The sequence below is a fragment of the Pteropus vampyrus genome, unplaced genomic scaffold, assembly GCF_000151845.1.
Source record: "Pteropus vampyrus isolate Shadow unplaced genomic scaffold, Pvam_2.0 Scaffold162, whole genome shotgun sequence".
In the NCBI taxonomy this organism is placed as follows: domain Eukaryota; kingdom Metazoa; phylum Chordata; class Mammalia; order Chiroptera; family Pteropodidae; genus Pteropus; species Pteropus vampyrus.
Window position 1 is genome coordinate 55075 of NW_011888943.1, and position 17708 is coordinate 72782.

At 60.6% G+C, this 17708-nt stretch overlaps 1 protein-coding gene across 2 annotated transcripts in view; it reads left to right on the forward strand.

Moving 5' to 3' along the window:
• PMEPA1 (prostate transmembrane protein, androgen induced 1) overlaps nucleotides 1–17708 on the forward strand; it is a 42113-nt gene that overhangs the window by 16453 nt on the left and 7952 nt on the right. For both annotated transcript variants that reach the window (XM_023536617.1, XM_023536618.1), the window contains exon 3: nucleotides 14694–14848. In XM_023536617.1, coding sequence (XP_023392385.1) covers nucleotides 14694–14848 — 155 coding nt within the window. The remainder of the gene's footprint in view (nucleotides 1–14693; nucleotides 14849–17708) is intronic.

Genomic DNA, 17708 nt, shown 5'->3' on the forward strand with positions numbered 1-17708 from the left:
CCCGCTCCGGGCCCGGGCCGCGCCCCCCGGGGTGCTAGGGCCCCAAGGGACAGGGCCCTTCAGCTCTCTTTACTTTTTGAAAAACTTGATTTGGGGGTCATTGCAGACCCGCATGCTGTTGTTGGGTGTGTCAGCCAGCCCCCCCCGGCCCCCCAGCACTTACGTCTTGCACAGCTGTGGTTCAGCCCTGCAGCCGGCAAACAGCTGGCACGAGTGTGCACGTGTGTATGAATTTGTGGGTGCATGGCGAGTTCTGTGTGCTTTCGTCACGTGCAGATTCGCCACAGCCTGGACACACTGCAGTCCCGTCATGAGGACCACCCCCCCATCCTACCCGTTTATGTCCACACCCCTGTCTCATCCATCGCTTCCCTCCCTGACCCCTCGTGACCGGCGATCTCATCATTTCCATAATTTTGTCATTTTGAGAACGTCATATAAATGGAATCACACAGTAGGGCGACCTTTCGAGATGGGCCTTTCCGCACCCGGCGTGTGCTCTGGGGCCCCCTCCAGGCTGTCTGTGCACGCACACTTCGTTCCCTTGCATTCCTGCGGTGCCTGACGCTGAGTTTACGGACTCACCCGTCGAGGAGCATCGGCTTGCTACCGGTGTGGGGCCGGTACGGATGAGGCGGCCGTGAGCACCCACGCACAGGTGTCTGTGTGGACAGGTTTCCGCGTCCCGTTTCTCTGCGGTAAAGCCCAGGAGCCGAGCTGCAAGTTCAGTTTTGCGAAAGACCCTTCAGTTCTCACCGCCGCCCACTTGCCCTCTGGCCTCTGGGGAGTGGACATTGAACAGGAATTCCTTCACCTTCCGATGGTATCAGAGGCGGGGTGTTGTGCCGGGCGTGGCATTAACCACTGGGGGTGCAGTGAGCATGAGATGAACAAGGGCCTCGCATGGGGCTTTCTCGCTGGTGAGGTGAAATCGGCCCCAGACGGGCACGCAAATTAATGAAGGAGACAGTTTCCCGTAGCAGGTGACACGGACGCTGTGCTCTCCTGCATGCCAGGTGCTTTCTGGTACTTTCCAGTTCTCAGACAGGCCACTGAGGTGGGGTTCACGTTTTCTCCGTGGTGTAGGTAAAGAGGCGGAGGCAGAGGGAGCCAGGGTGACCGCGGCTTTGCACTCTACACTGCTGCGTGGCCCTCGTGGCCAAGACAGGCCTCAGGGGACGCAGAGGCAGGTGAGAGGTGAGAGGTGGGGGTACTGGGGTGGGCCATGCAAGGATCCCAGGGCAGAGCCGCACGTGCCAAGGTCCTGGGGTGGGAGCAGAGACCAGGCCAGCGTGGTTGGACCGCAGTGAGCAAGGGAAGGAGGTGCGGGGTATGGAAATGAGGTCGAGTGGGCCTCGTAGGGTTTTAACCTGAGCGGGAGTCAGTGATTCGGTGGATGCTCTGAGCGCTGGGTGCAGAACAGCCGGGGGCAGGAGGGCGTCAGGGTGCAACAGAGGAGGCAGGGAGGTGAGGGGGGCCGACCCTTTGCTCTGGAGGGGTGACCCCAAGCCTTCCCCAGCCTCAGCCTGGCCCCCGCGTGGGCCATTGGCTACTTTCGGAACGCACTGTGGGGCCAGGTCCCCCCATGGCCGGAGCCGCCTCCGAGCAGCTCTCCCGTGGCTCTGCCCTGTGAAGGCAGGAGAAAGGCCCCCGCTGGCCACCCCCTTACACGTCTGCCGCGGGCCCTCGTTTTACAACGTGGGTCTGTCTCCTGACAGATTAATCTGCGTTCTTGATTTTTCTCGCCATTTCTCTCTTCTCCCTCCGTCCACACAAGTTGTCACGACGTAAATTGGACTTACGGTCGCGTCAGCCACTGCAGATCGTCTGTGACATGCGCTGTGTCCTCGTCCCCCTCAGGGCTGGCCCAGCGAGGCGAGGTGGCTTGCTCTTTTAACCTAACGATGGTCACCATTTGTGACGCCCTCGCCATGTGCCAGCCAGCTAGTCCTGGGAGCATGAGGGCGCGTCTGCGAGCTCCGTTGGTGCTCAGCAGTCCTGCGAGGTTGGACTGTTCTTGATCCGTGCTTGACGATAGGAAGCTAAGGCGGGGGGCGGGGCTGAGATCACACGTGCGGGGGGAGGGGCCACGTCTGGGTTCAAGTCCAGAGCTGGTCCACTCGCTTCTGGCAGCTTTGCTGGGTCCCCATCTTGGAGCTCAGAGAAAAGGCGCCTGCCTGGGTGTCGGCATTTCTTAGAGATGCTCAGGACCTTGGTCTTTCCCACATTTGGGGTTTTCTGCTTCTGGAAGATGCTGTTTCAGAAGGAAATGATAGCGAGGGCTGAACTAGCCTCACCCGTGGGGCGGGGCTTGGGGGGTGGGGACGGGGAGAGGCGCTGGTGTCCGGGAGGCTTGTAATTGCCCTCTGGGGATCCATTTTGCCTGTGGACTGAAAAAGACCCATACAGGATCTCAGGAAAAGACCCCAGACACACACACGCACACGCACACACACACACAAAACCTTTCAACAAGCTGGCAGCAAGGAATGCCTCATTCTGGACCAGGGCAATACCCAGGGCCCAGAGTCCCACATAAAAGAACGAGCCACGCCACAGCCTGGAGCCCTGGGTACTTCCAGGGACCACCAGCAAGGTAGCACTTGAGTCACACCGAGATGACCTTCCAGCCCTGTCTGGCTCCTGAGGAGCTCAGGCCTTTGCTGTCCGCTGTTTTTTCTAAGAGATGAGAGGAGGTGGAAGACAGTGAGCAGCTGTCACTTCTTTAGCCATCGGGGCTGCCAGGAGGGGCCGGCGGTGGCTGTGGCTTTGCGTTAGGCTCCCGTCCACTCAGTGATGAGAGCGAACGGTGGTTAGGACGCCGGGCTTCGGTGCTGGCCGCAGACCCTGTGTGAGCTCCGGCCGGTGTTCTGCTTCCCCCGGCCTCGGGCCCCTTGTCCCTCAGGTAGGGGCACAGTAAGACGAGGACCCTTCCAGAGAGCTGTTGGAACGGTTTGGCCAGATGACCGAGGCCTCTGGCCCGGGCCAGGAAGCGGCCAGTGCGCATGTCGGACGTCCACCGTGAGGATGGCTTCGGGAGGTTTCAGATCATTAACTGTCTGTCCCAGAAGTGGATCCGGCCAGGAGCACAGATTCAAGTCCTGTAGCCCTAGAAGGGACAAATCACGGGGGGCGGAAGCGCCTCAGCGTCCCGGATCACCGCAGTTTCCGTGGCCGGCCGTGACGCCCAGCGCCTGGCACGCGGTAGGCACACCGTGTGCATGCGGACCGAGGGCAGGCTGCTGTGTGGGCTTTGTCCCCAGAGGCCTCTCCCCCCGGGCCGCTGTCCTGCCTCCGTGACTTGCGCCCAGTGTCCCTACGGGCGGCTCCTCTGTCTATTCTGGTGTATCCGTCTGCTCGGGCTCCTCTAATAAAACAGACGGGGTGGCCTCAGCATCGGAAACCGATTTTCTCACGCTTCTGGAGGGTGGAAGCCCCGAGTTCGAGGCGCACCGAGGTTCCAGCGAGACCTCTCATCCTGACTCGTGAGCAGTGGCACAGCCCTTCCCCGACGAGTGTGCTGGTGTCTCTCGCGAGGACACTCATCCTTCGGGGTCCACCCTCGTGACCCCGTTTAACCTGCTGACTTCCTTAGAGGCCCCGTCTCCAAATACAGCCCCTCTGGGGTTAAGGCTTCAACACGGATTTTTGGGGGGACTCAGACTTCGGTCTAGAACACAAAGCGCCCTTTCCTTGTGGCCCAGATGGAGAATTTGGGAAGGCAGGTGACAGCTGCCTGCTCTGTAGCTGACTCTGTTAGCCGCCACCCCCCGGAGTGGCTGTCACTTGTGGCGTTTGCTGCGAGCTCAGGACTGGGAGGGCATGGGGTCTGAAGGTGGGAGATAAGCCAGGGAGGCGAATGCCACCCCCAAGTACCGACCCCGAGCCCCTGACCGCTCTGGGGGTACCGAGCTCCTCGCTGCCGGGGTGACCATGACTTGACTTCCTGTTGTTTCTCTGCTGCCTGAGCACCTCAGTGGATATCGGGGTGCCCTCTCTCCCTTGGAGCTGGGAGCGTTCACTCCACCCGGCTTCGTCTACGTGGCCTGGGCGCTAGCAGTGCCCGCTTTTCTAGATAAGGAAATGAAGCACAGGGAATGAAGTAACATCCTCATCATGTCACATGTTTGGCCACTGGCAGAGCCGGGGTTTGGATCCAGGCAGGCCAGCTCCAGGGCCCTACTAACCCTTGGATGACTACCCTGCTCCGAGTGTTTACAGAATCGGATTTAATTCCTCGAGCCCGAGGAGCCCGCCCAGCCCTCACCGCCTTCTCCTGCCACTCCTGACCTTGGCCATCAGTCCACCTCCCGGCCTCTGTCCTGGCTCAGAACCACGTAGCTAGCTAGCCGGGCTCCTCTCAGTCCTGAAAGGCAGGGGCACCCCCGGTCAGTGTGGAGACTCCTCCAGACGGTCCCCGCCGGGCCGACTCTCCGAGGCACTCCAGCACGCGGCCAGTTGATTGAGGAGGCTTGAGAAGTGGCTGAACAGTGACTGCGTTGTGACGTTCAGTCAGAGCGATGTGTTTTGTCCGAGAGGCTCGGAGACCGAGCTGGTTCACCTCCCTCTCCTGCCCCTGCCCTCCGGGCTCGTGCTGGGAAATACCAATCTCTCGAAAGTTAGTAATTGAGAGAAACATCTGTCGGTTTCCAAGGCACACACAGAGCCTCCTGAGTGACGGGGGCAAGCGTGAGTCACGCTGTCAGCCACACTCAGGATTGATCCCTCCCTCCCTCTCTCTCACACACAAGCACCCGACTCCTTCTGGTATGTTAATTAATACTTTTAAAATGATCAATGCTTGCTATAAAAATGCAAACAATACGGAAATGCACAAAGTGAGAAGTATAGTTCCCCTTTTCCGAAAGTAGCCGTCATTAACGACTGGCTGTCCATCCTCCCATCTGCTATAAAAACGAGTCCGTATTCTATATACTGTTCCAGTTTCGTTACGTCTCCTCAACAGTAATTGCTAATACCCATCCCTCATCAGAGCTATAGACCAGTGGTTCTCAGTCGGGGCGGTTCTGCCCCTCACCCAGGGGACGTGGGGCAGTATCTGGAGACGCTTTTGGTTGTCGCCAGTTGGGCGTGATATTGCTACTCGTGTCGAGTGGGTCCAGGCCAGGGGTTGTTGCCAAACGTTCTGCGATGCTCGGGACGGAGTGATCCAGCCCACGTGTCCGCGGTGCCGAGATTGAGAAGCCCCACTGTAGATTTAGGCATCTGCTCAGTGGCCCCATTACGTCCATGAGGTGATGCACCAGAGTTTGTCTCATGGGATTTAGATGGTCTCTGGTGGTTCACTTTTTTAAAAAATCCTGCAGCTGTGCCCTTACGCAGAGATGCTTTCCAGCCCTTCTGTGAAATTTCTGTTCCGTACAGCCATGGAAGGTAAAATGCTGGGTTGAAAAGTAAGGTGTGTTTTTAACTTTGATAGGTACAGCCAAAACTCCCTCCAAAAAGATCACGGCCGGCAACGCTACGGCCGACAGATGACCTACCTACTCGCCGGCGCCCGCCCACTCCCCATCCGTTCACTCCTCTCAATTAATAAAATGCATCTGATGTATTTTAAATAACTTCCCATGGCACCTCCAAAGGCTCCACTGACGAAGCCGGATCTCTCATCGTGAGTTCACTCCATTCTGCCGATAACTCGCAAACCGTGATTGACGTTTTGCTGACAGCGGGTGTTTAAAGATGTCCGATGTCGGTGACAATAGGAAGAAAAAAAATCCCATTAGTTCTTTCCACTCGGACAACGGCAGGAGAGATAAAAGGCACAACTCTGTCTCGTCTTATTGAAGGAGCATTTTATCCCGAGTCCCTGGAACGATGGCACAGACCCTTTGCGCTGTCTCCCGATCCCACCCAGGCTCTCCGACCCGTGGCCTCGGCTGCAGCCCCCTCCGAGGCCACCTCCCGAAAGATGACTTGGGGACGGGTGGGGCGAAGCCCAGAAATGAATGAGGCTCCACACGCTGCTGCCACTTGGGGACGGGAAGGCGCTTCTGAGTGATGCCTCATACCGCGGACACGTATCTTACCAGTGGGGAGGAGACGCATGCACGGCAGGGTTATGAGGAGTTAAGGATTTATCTTCACAACCCTTTAGACCTGGCCCCTTGTCTAATTAATGCACCTTGACTGTGTGCGGTCCCTTGGGCTTCAGGATGCTCCCACCTCTGCTGGGACAGTGGAGTCTTGTCTGTTAGGCTCTGGCTGGGGCGGGGTATGGGGCTGCGTCCCGACACCCATTCCGAGATGCTCTGGACCAGATCCAGGGGTGAGTGAGAGTCCAGTGAGTGATGCCCAGAAGGGGAAGGGCAGGCCCAGCAGCGAAGTGCATTGTGTGCACGTGAGAGTGTGTGTGTGTGTGTTTGTGTGTGTGTGTGTGTGTGTGCGCGCGCGCGTGCGCACCCAGGGTGGAAGGCCAGAAGCGGCCCCGGGCAGACGGAGCAGTGTGGGCAGGGACCACACTGTCATCCGTCTGTTCTCCAGCCTTCCCCTCTTGAGTGGTCCTCAGTTCAGTCCAGCGCTAAGGAGCGACAGTGAGTCAGTGTCCCCCTGGGCACGCTGCATGTCTGGCCACGTGCGTCCCCCGTCTCCAGGCGAGGGGAGGGCAGGCCCAGGGGTCCGTCTGGCACCTGGATATCGCCTTGGGCTTCCCAGCCGGGGACACCTGGTGGAGGGTGGTCAGGCACCCCCCACCCCACCGCCCCACCAAGGGCGTTCCCAGTGTCAGAGGCCACCTGACATCTGGGCACCCCCACCCTAGGCCGAGGGCCTTGACCCCACCCCCCAAGAGGTGCTGCCAGAATGACCGCGTGTCCGCAGGGCACCGCCAAGGAGGTGTCTCGTGGAAGGCGGCCTCTATTCTAGGCACCGACGGATGCCGCCGGCGTCTCTTTTCCTTTTTCACTATAAACATAGTTCTGGGTGTGCAGAATGTGTGTGCAGCGTGCGTGTGACAGGGGGGCGGCGCCCTGGGGTGACCACGCTGTCGGTTTTGTGTCTGCCCCGCTGGCCCTGGTCCGTGCGGTCACCCACAGACACAGGTGTGTGTGTAAGAGTCGCTCGTACGTTAAAACGTATACATTTGTTCTTTTTAAAACAAAAAGGGGCTCATCTTATCTGGTGGCCCCTCTTTCTCATCGGGGTGTCCTTTCGTGTCATTGCACGCAGACCTGCCGGCTGTGCCTTTCTCACTGCGTCGGCCCCTTTGGGGGACATCGAAGTGGTTCCCGGTGATTTCGCGCTTCCGTGCGCACTGCCGCGGACCTTGACCCTTGCGAGCCCGCACGAGAACAAGCGTAGTTATTTATTCAACGTATTTGTTGCATGCCTGCTCTGGGGGGAGGCACCGTCCTGGGTTTTGGGGACACAGAGAATAAGCAAAGAATTGCTTCCGGTGACACCGATGTTCAGGAGGGAGAGGCAGGGCATAGCGGTGAGGGAGGGCACAGGTAGCATTCTGGATTAGCGCTGCAGAGGGGCAGGCACAGGGCCCGGGGCGGGGGGCAGAGCACGGGTTCAGACTGGGGGCTCAGGGACGCGTCCGGAGGAAGTGACATGGGGACAGAGACCGGATCGTGAGGAAGGCAGCAAGCGCGTGGCTCTGGGGAGGGGTCCTTCCTGGCAGACGGGGGGACACGTGCCGAGGCCCTGAGGTGAGGCCGTGCGTGCTTGGTCCTTCGGGAGCGGAGGCAGAGAGTCCCGAAGGACATGCACGTGGAGGCGAGTGCCCGGGAAGTGGCCTGCCCGGTCGCCCCGAGAGATTACTTCACTCTGCAGAGGTACGAATCCCCGGTAGGCCGTCCGTCCGTTAGCTCGGGCCCTGGTGGTGGGCCCCCACTCCGATGGGCCGCCTCCAACCACTGTGAGTTCGGGTGACCCCAGCGTGGGGCCAGCGGTCTCGGGGGTTCCTTCCTGGAAATGTTGGCTCCAAATGAACTCGGTTCTCCCCACAATCGTGTGAAGTGGGGACGGGGTCACCCCTCCATTGTTTTTCCCCCAGTCACTGATGATTTGCCCGAAGCCACACACTACATGGCAAAGCTGGGATTCGAACCCGGGAACCGTAGAGGCAAACCTCACGACCTTAACCTGTACCTTAAATTCCGCCCTGAGCAGCAGGGCAGGGAGCCTCAGGCCCTGGGGCCAAGCCCGGTCCCCACCCCCTCGCCAGCCAGCATGTGACTTGTTTCCTCCTGGACCCTGGACAACACTGGACAGTGTCTCAGGGTTACGTGTTCAGGTCATGAGTGCCAGCGGCCAGCTGCGTGCTTGGCACAGAGTAAGCACTTGGTCTGTTTTTAAAAATGAGAAAACTGGCCTAGATTTGCTGCCCATCTCCGAAACCTTACGAGAAAGACATCCGTGGTTTTTTTTTGTTTTTTTGTTTTTTTTTTTACCTATAAAAGGTCTTACCCGCAAGAAATCAGTGTGCCGTCGATAGTATTTGAAATGGCACCAGGAACGACCAGAGAGCTGCTCCTTTGACATCTGATTCAATTTTATTTGAAACTCTTGGGGGTGGGGGAACTGTGTTCTCATTCAAATGCAGTGGGGGTGGGCGGGGGAGGAGGGGCCGGGAATGAAGTGGCCTGAACCCCAGGCAGGCTGGGGCTCCGCAGAATAACAATGAAGCCCGCCCCTGCCAGTCTCATCCAGGCGGGCCTAACGAGATTAGATTTTCATAAATTTCAGACAGTGCCAATTCCTAATTCCTCGTGTGCGGCCAGGAGGCCAGACAGGGCAGCCAGCACGGGCTGCCTGTTAACCAGGAAGCCGCCGGCTGCCCCTCCACTGGGAGCAGACACAGGGGGGAGAGTGTGGCGGTTGAGGGGGTTGTCTGGTCTGGAAACCCCCTGTGGGCTGCCAGGAGCCAGGTGGACTCTGGCCCAGCTCCTCTCCAGCTGAGGAAGGAGAAACGAGCTCCAGCTCAGCCCTGACGTCTCTCCGATTATTAACTGAAAACGCAGTGGCAATTACCTGCCTATACTACCTGTATGGGCCCACTTTAGCAAATTCCACACCAGCCCTCGCCCCATTTACGGCTGAGAAGTGGCCAAACGGGTCTGAACTGAGGCTCCTGATCTTGGGTTGAGTGGCAGCTCCGTCACCGAGAACGGGGGCCCATAAACTCGGATGCAAAAGCATCTCATCTTTACCTTAACCAGCCTGGTCCAGAACACGGGCTCCAAACCACAGTGGCATCCGCAGCACCTGTGACGTGGTCACCAGCAGAAACCGCAGGTCGCAGTTAATGCGATGATGTCCCTGCCCCCCACCCCCACCCCCGGTCGCAGATGTCATCCTGGACGTCCTTCCCATATCACAATTCTGGTCGAGCGTTTCAAAATTATCTTGAAATAATTGGCTTCCTTTTTAAGCCATGATTTTATTTTAATTTAATTTTATTTTAAAACCCGTATTCTGAGAGAGCAGCCTGGCTTGCCCAGCTGCCAGGGGCTCCAGGGCGGGCCGGTGGTGAAGCGCCGTAGGTCCAGGACCTGCCCGTGACCTGTGAGGGGACCGACACCTCACCTCAAGGGATGTCATGGGAGTTAGGAGACGGAAGCCCTGTCCCGGCGAGGCGTTTGTCACACGGGTGGTGGCAGAGGAGATGGCAGGTGTCAGCTTCCTTATGCAGTGCCCCATGGCTCCCCCACCTGCGGGCATGAAGACCCTGTGTTGGCAGGGAGGTGGCACCACCAGCCACCATGTTGGCTTTGTGGATCGTGTGGCAGGTGATGCCCCAGGCGAACCTGACCCTGCGTGGTGACCAGTCCGTTCAACGCGAGCCCTTTGCTAGAACCTGTGCTCTTTCTGGAGCTCAGAGGCATCGTCGTTAGCTGCTCGGGGCCGTTGGGTGGGGGGCAGGTGGCCTGCCAGGCCCTGACAGCATGGTTGGAGGTCGGGGCCTTTGGTGTTTCCTGTCCCCTCTCAGCCTCAGTGTCCTCATCTGTAAAGTGGGCGGGTGGGTTGTGTTAGCGTCTACTTCACAGAATGACGGCGAGGATTTAGTACTATGATGTCCGTGAGGACTCGGGCTGTGCCTGGCATTTAGGGGTGCTCTGCGCACACTAGCTCTCTATTACCGGACAGGCTGGGAAGGGTCAGAGACGTGTGTACCCACGTCTCAACGTGACTGTCTCTGTCTCTGGCGGAGAAGACAAAAGGGAGGGTCAGGCCACTCCCGTGAGGCAGATGAACCTGTTAATGTGAAATTATTCACAAGGAAAGAGGACGCCAAATTAAATTAGAGCGACCTTGCTTCGCGTGTGGAAGATGCGCTTGGTCACCCCCGAGAGCCTCCCGCATCCATCACCCACCCCAAGGGGGAGACGAAGAAAAATGATGGAGCTGCTCCCCACAGCTGCTCCCCCTGGCGGGCAGACTCGACACTGCAGCAAAATGAGGGCAGTGGGCCGCTGCTTTCCCGAGCCGTCGGTCCTCAGAGCCAGTCCTCGGAGCAGGGACCAGCCACCGTCCTGGGCGACCTTTTTGGACTGACCCTGCCCCAAATCCCCAACCCTAGAGACCAGCAGGGGGCGCAGCCAGCATTTCCAGGGCTTGGGCCTGGGTGAGGGGTGCCATTTGTCCCCAGAGAGACGTCGGGAGTTGGGACAGTGGTGGTGGCGTAGCACCCCTTTCCTGCCCTGAGCTCTTCACAGATCGTAACGGGCTTACAGGTGCATGTGCCCAGCGTTGTCCACCTAGGAACCGGCAGGCGCAGGAAGGCAGGGCCAGGGGTCCTCAGAGGTGCTCGGGGTGTGGGGAAGGGAAACGAGCAGATATTGGGAAAAGTGGGAGAATTTATCGGGACAAGGCCCTCCCCCTGCCTTAGCCCCTCAGGGGGGCTGCGGGTTCGGGGCCCGGCCCCTCTCTTTCTCAGTGCGTTTTCTCTGGCGCGTTCTCCCCAAGTCTCAGTTTGCTCGTCTGCAAATTGGGGACGGTGACAGCACCCACCTCACAGACTCGCGGGAGGCGGGCTCAAAGCGGTGCATCTGTTGCAGCTGTCAGAATCATCACCATAGCTACAGTGAGTGGTTGCCGTGAGAACAGTGAGTTTGGGCTGTGGACCAGCCCGCCCACCCCCTCTTGCCGCGTCCCCCTTTGTCTGCGACTAGGCTTCGATTTTGAGTACTCTGGTCACAGGAGATTTGGGGACCGAGGTGGGGGTGGGGCAGTGGTGAGATCCATGCAGAGCAGTTGGCCTCCTACCCAGGTAAAGGGGAGGTCTGTCCTACTGGGGAAACTGAGGCTCCACATCTGCCATTAGCGGTTGAGTGACCTGGGGCCCCTGTCTCAGCCAGAGAGCCTGAAGCATTGGCCTGCCCAGTGCTTTTAAAATCTTCGACTGTGTTGCCGGCATTCGAGGCCGGACAGTTCACAGTTTTTAGGTTCTGGAGAGATCAGGAGGTGCGGCCGGGCCGGGCCAGCCTGCCTGGGGTGCCGTTCTGTTTGGCCCGCCGCGGTTCGAACTAGTGGTGCCCATCTAGAGAGGTGTGCAGACTTGGAGCGGGGCTGGTGCTCGATGACCAATGGCTGCCGTGGGAGCTGGAGTCAGGGGTCAGGCACGGATGCTGAGGCCCAAGCGGCCCACAGGGGCCAGGCGGGTGATCGGTCCTGGCGGGACTTGGGGCCAAGCACATGGCACACGCCCGTGCAAAGAGGGTGGCTGCCCGTAGCTCCGTTCAGGGAACCGTGGATGCAAATGTCCTCAGGCCTCCAGTTTGCAGTCACTCCCAGCAGGTGTTGTCATGGTGTGCTTCCTGGGCAAGTGGGTTCATGTCCCCCAAAGGCAGCCTCCCCTGGAGGGAGCACCCTGATTATGAGGGAGCACATAGGGGTGCTGTCGGCAGACCAGAGACCCTCACCCTATGGCCAAGGCCAAAACACCCAGCCCAAGGTATTCTCTGGGCAGAAGTGAATCAGCCACTGGCTGGGGAGCCTCTGCTGCACCCCTAGAAGCCTCCGCGCCTGGGTGTGGCCCTGGGTGTCCAGCCCGGCCCCGCTTAACCCTGCGGGGCTTGTGGCCTTGGGCTGCCCTTGTTTCCTGTGGCAGGGGAGCTGGTGGGTCCCCCGTACCCAAGGGGCACTTTGAGCACGCGCCTCCCCGAGTGCTGAGCACCCCGGCACACACAGCCACGCTGGGTGGGCCTCCCTCGCCGTGGGCGACCAGGGTGGACCCGGGTGACATCCAGGGTCGCACAGGCCACGGCAGACGCTCAGCGGCCCTCACGAGCCTCCCTCCTGCTCTGGGCCCGGACTCCAGGCCTGTAGTTCCAGAATGTGGCCCCAAAATTAGTCCGAGAGCTCCCCCCTCCTGTCACGTGGATTTTCTGGGTTTGTGCCTTCGTGGAGGTGTGGCCCAGGGACCTGGGTGGGTACGGCAGTCAGGGGCCCGTGCTCATCTGGGGTGATTCTCTCACTGTGGACCCCAGAACCCCGAAACCAGATCCTCCTGTCTTCTCGGCCGTGCCTAGCATGGTCAGTGGAGCTGCGAGGGGCTTTCTTCACACCTACTGTGAAGAAAGGCTGGGGCCTCACCCATTGCCCCCGTCAGCCCCCGGGGGTCTTGCTGCTGCCAGTTCGGCCGTAGAAAACTCCAGGAGGAAGACAGCAGCCTGGCTTGGGCTCTGTGGGCCTCCGGGGCCCAAGACAGGGACAGAGACAGCCCCACACCTGCCTCCCCTCAGGCCCGGCGTGGGCGGGCCCCTGGGCACCGTGGGGGAGGGGCGGAGGGGGTCCCACCACCACCATCCAGCCGGGGTGAAGAGTGCATCAGGTTGGGGGGGCATTGCAGGCCCCTCCGAGGAGGGGGGCGCGTGGGTGTTGCACAAAGCAAGCCTGTGTGTCGCCTGAATGGGTGGCTTTATCTAACACAGGACCTGGGCCCACAGAATCGGGCCAGGCTGCCGAGGCCCCGGACCCGCCTGTCTGGGAAGGTGTGGCCACAGTTACTGGGTCCGAGGCCACAGGCCTGGCCTTTGCCCAGCCCAGGCCCTGACCTCCTCATGGGGACGTGAGGGTGTCTGGAGGGCAGAGGGCAGTTGAAGGCTTGCCTGCTCTCCCCGCTGGGCCGGGCCCCAGCCTTCCCAGGGCTCAGGAGAGTGTCATCAAAGCGCCCGGCCAGTTCATCCTCCCTCCTGGCTCCTCCAGAGTGAAGCAGGAGCACAGCCCCACCACGGCCAGAGCCAGGGCCCAGCCGGCTCCTAACCGGGCCCCAGGTGCAGGGGCGGACGGCCAGTGCATAGCCAGGAAGGCAGGGCCACCAGCTTTGGGTCCTAGGGTGACACGAGCCTGTCACTGGAGCTCTGCAATGGGGCGAAGACTCGGCCCTGTGCAGGGGTGCTCCCCGGGTCACTGTCGGTCATTCTTGGTCGTGGGGCGTCCTGCGCACGTAGGATATTACGCAGCACCCACCAGATGCCGGGAGCAGCCCCCGCTGTGGCCGCCCCTCCTGTCCCCTGGGGCCGTGTTGGGGCAGACCCACCCAGCGCACACTTGGCACGGCTGGGCAGATGTGCAAAGGGGCGTGGGAATGTGGGAGCCGGGAAGGGGCCAAGCACGGAGGGGGTGTGGGTTCTGTGTGGAGGAGCGTCCACAGTAATGTCCCCCAGGACACACCGCTTTCTGGCTGGACGCCTTGGGGAAACTGAGGCTGGTGGGGCGCAGGGCCCCGACACAGCACCCATACCCCTCACCCGGCTCATAGCTCACCGTCTCCCCCACTGCTGCCCGCCCTGCCCCCTCCAGCTCCGTTCGTCCGTCTTGGTCTTGGAGGAAGAAAGGGCTGGGTCAGGGGCTCCGAGCTTGGACTGTGCCCTGGGGGCCTCGGCTGAGAGCTCGTCAGCGCCCCGCGGCACTGGGGAGTCTTTCTGCCTCCCTCTGGTCTGGGGAGGCACGTCCCGCTGCTCCTCGGGCAGGACGGGCGGGCAGGCGGCCTTGGGCTGGCGCCCCCTCTGCCATGTCAGCAGCCGTCCCCGGCAGGACCAGCGCCTGGCACCTCGGCCGCTGCAGGGGTCCCTGCTGGCACCACCCACGGCCCCTGAGCCCCGTGACACGGACCCTCCTGAGTCACAGAAGCCTCCCTGGCTCCAGGGGTCAAAACAACCTTCCTTTTCCAGCACTGGAGGGTTTTTTCGCCTTCGAGGCGAAAACAGAACAAAATCACGAAAAAAAAATGAGGGTTGCAGCCACCCGGCTGTGGTGTCTCTGAGGCCTCTTCACCAAGGGGGGTCCTCACATGCCCCTCCCTGTCGAGGGCGGTGTGTGTGTGTGTGTGTGTGTGTGTGTGTGTGTGTGTGTGTGTGTGTGAACGTGTGTGTATATATAGTGTGTATGTGTGGGCATGAAGTGTGTGTAGTGTGTATGTTTGTGAGTTGTGTGTGCATGTGTGTAATGTGTATGTTGTGTGTGAGGTGTGTGTGCATGTGAGGGCGTCTAGGTCCAGGTGGAGGCTAAAGTGATGTGTGCACATGTCTGTAGTGTGTGTGAGGTGTGTGTGTAGTGTGTGCGGTGTGTGTGCATGCGTGTATGCACGTGTGTGTTGGGACTCGTGCGTGTCGGGGTACGTAGGAGTGTCGGGGTGCCTATGTGCTGGGCGTGTGTGCGTGTTGGGGGTGTGAAGGGCCGGGCTTCGCGGTCCCTGAGGGCTCACGTGTCCCCTTGCCTTGCAGCGGAGCTGGAGTTCGTTGAGATCACCATCATCGTGGTGGTGGTGATGGTGATGGTGGTGGTGATCACGTGCCTGCTGAGCCACTACAAGCTGTCTGGTCGCTCCTTCATCAGCCGGCACAGCCAGGGCCGGGGGAGAGAAGACGCCCTCTCCTCAGTGAGTGCCCCGCCCCTCCTGTCTGCGCCCTGAGCTCCCCGGGGAGGTGGGACAACTCTCACTGATGTGGTGTGGTGTCCCCCAGGGGTGTCACAGGACCTGGGGGGCTGAGACTCAGCGGGGAGACAGTCAGCAGCCACCGGGAGGCAGCCAGGCGGGCGATGAGGAGGGTATCTGGGTCCAGGCGGGGGCTAAAGAGACGGGGCGGAGGGAGGGGGAGCCCAGCCTCGAGGCCGTGACCCAGACAGAAGGGAAGGGCCCTTCCGCTCCCGCCGGTCCCCTGCGGACGTCTGGCCCAGGCCCTCAGTGCCTTGGAGGCAGCAGGTCACCCAGGGAAAGGACTTCCTGGCCCCGAGTTCAGTGCCAGCTCTGCTGGTCCTGGCTGTGTGCCCTGGGACCAGTCCCTGATCCAAGAAGCGGGCTTCGGTCCCCATTCTTTGTGTGGAAGAGGCTGAGGAATGTGCCACCTCGCAGGCGACTCAGGGCTTAGGGCTCAGGCGCCCCTCGTCCCTGCACTTCCGGGGCTGAGCCCTGCCCTGGGTCCCCTCCCTCAGCAGAGGAGCCAGAGGGAGGGGCGGCGTCCACCTCCACGTGGTTCCCGGCCCTGGGCCGGCCATGCCTGGCTGGGCAGCCTGGGACAGAAGCTCCGGTCTGACGTGCGGGCCGGGAATTAGGGAGAAGGTGGCACGTGGGCGGGTGCGTGTCTCCGAGCCCGTGTTTGTTGGGCTCTGGGAGGACAGCGACAGAACGAGGAGGCGGTGCTGGGCGTGGCCTCCGGTTCCAGGGGACACCGGGGGGTGGCGGCCCTGCTCAGTCTGTGGGGCTGAGCCAAACCCCTGACAAGTCCGGGCATCTCCACGTGCGTCAGGGCACAGCCTCAGGACGTCACCAGGTCGCGTCCTCTCTGGTCCCTCTGAGCCGAGGTGCCCCCGGCGGAGGCTCAGCGTGTGTCCGGAGGGCACGGTGGCTCTGAAGAAATCCATGCTCACCTGTGTGTTTCATTGTCACTGCCGTTACCTTGGCGACGGCCCTGCAGCCGTGCCGCGAGGCGCACGTCTGCCGAGTCTGCACGCAGGTTCCCACACTTGCACCGGCCTGGGAACCCCATTTACAGAGTAGAACCGGAGGCTCAGAGAGGCAGGAGCTCTAGCCTGGGGCCACGCAGCTTGTAGGTGGCAGTTTGAAGAGCCCACGGCCCGGTTTGTCCTGCCTCGCGTGCTGGGGCCGGAGAGGGTGGCGGTGAGGGTGCCCCCAGCCCGGGAGCATGCCTCCGGGGTGGCTCTCTTCCCCCCTGGTCCTCAGGTGTGCGTCTACCGACTGGGTGGGGCTCGCCGTGCTTGGCACCCCGTCTGGTCTCTGCAGTCGTGGGAGGATAGAGTTACCGAGCGTGGGGGGCACGGCAGCAGCTCCAGCGGGAGCCACCTTTGCTTTCTCGGAGGAAGAGACAGCCCTGTGGGCAGCAAGCACCGGGGTGTCGAACCCAGATAGGGTCAGGGATTCAGGCTCTGGTTCTCAGACACCTGAGGCTAAAAGAAAGTCCCCTCCACCCCCATCTACCCAGCCATCTGCACAAGCCCCTGGGGACGCCCGGCTGGGTAAACACGGAGACTTGCTAAGTGTGCAGTACATGTGGCAGCTCTCCTGGGGGCCTCCTGCCAGATAGGGCACATCTGAGGAGTCTCAGTCCCAAGACCTTCCAGAGACCCAAACCCCACTGTCTGCCTGAGGCCGGGCCCATCCTCCCGTCTCAGTAAATGGGATCCCCGTCCACCGAGCTCTGAGAGTCTGTTTCCTCATCTGTTAGAGGATGAGGCTCAAGCCCACGTAAGCCATGTGGCCCTGCGGTGTCCCCCGGGGAAGCCAGGACATACTCCATGATAGCTACTACGGTAACTCTAGCCACTGCAAGGGCACAGACTGCGGGTCTGAAGGGGCTTGTGCTGGGTGGGCAGGTGAGGGCAGTGTTATCTGTGAAGACAGAGTTCTACCTGGGCACAAGTGAACAGGTGGACAGGTGCACCCATCCCCCAACCAGGAAGCCTCCTGCCTGTTTCTGGGCCGCTCCAGGGCCCCTGAGCTTTGCTCTCAGGCACCAGTGTGGATAAACAGCCACTGCTTTGAATTTTCTCTCCCCAGCAGCCTTTAACCATTCCCCCATTAGGTTAAGCATCTGGAACAGCGATGGTCACTTCACCCACAGCTCCCTGGGAAGACGGGTTTGTGCCCTGCTCCGCGTGGGTGGAGTCAGGCCGGAGGCTCAGCCAGGGCCTTGGATGGGGCGAGTGTTTGTCCTCTGTCCCCAAATCAGCCCTGCATGGGTCTCCTCCTCCCACAGGGCCCATGGCTATGGCCTCCAGGGAACAGCCCCTCGGCCTTCCTGGGCCCTTCGTGTTGGCCTGGGTCCTAACCAGTGTCTTGCTACTTCATTCTTTCACCAAATATTTAAGAATACACGGTATTTGGCTTGCAAAACTTGGTGGACGGCGATCCCATTTACTGAGATGGGGAGGAGCGATGCTGGGGGGTTAAAGGGAAGAATCCAGAGTTCCATCTGGCCTCGGGGGGCTGTCGAGCAGGCGTGTGGCTCCAAATCGGGGGTTCATCAAGATATAGACTAGGGGCCGGCCGCCCGCTGTGGAAAATAAAGTTTTATTGGTACACGGCCACGCCCATTCCCATGGCATCTTTTACTACAGACTGTGGCCCACAAAGCAGAAAATATCTTACTCTCTGACCCTTTAAGGAAACAGTTTGCGGACCCCTGGGTTAGATGGGAAACCATGGCAGGCTGGCTGACCTCGCTGTGAGCAAGGAAGCTTTGAGAAAGACAGGGAGCCAGGTGGAGCCCGGGGGGCCGGGA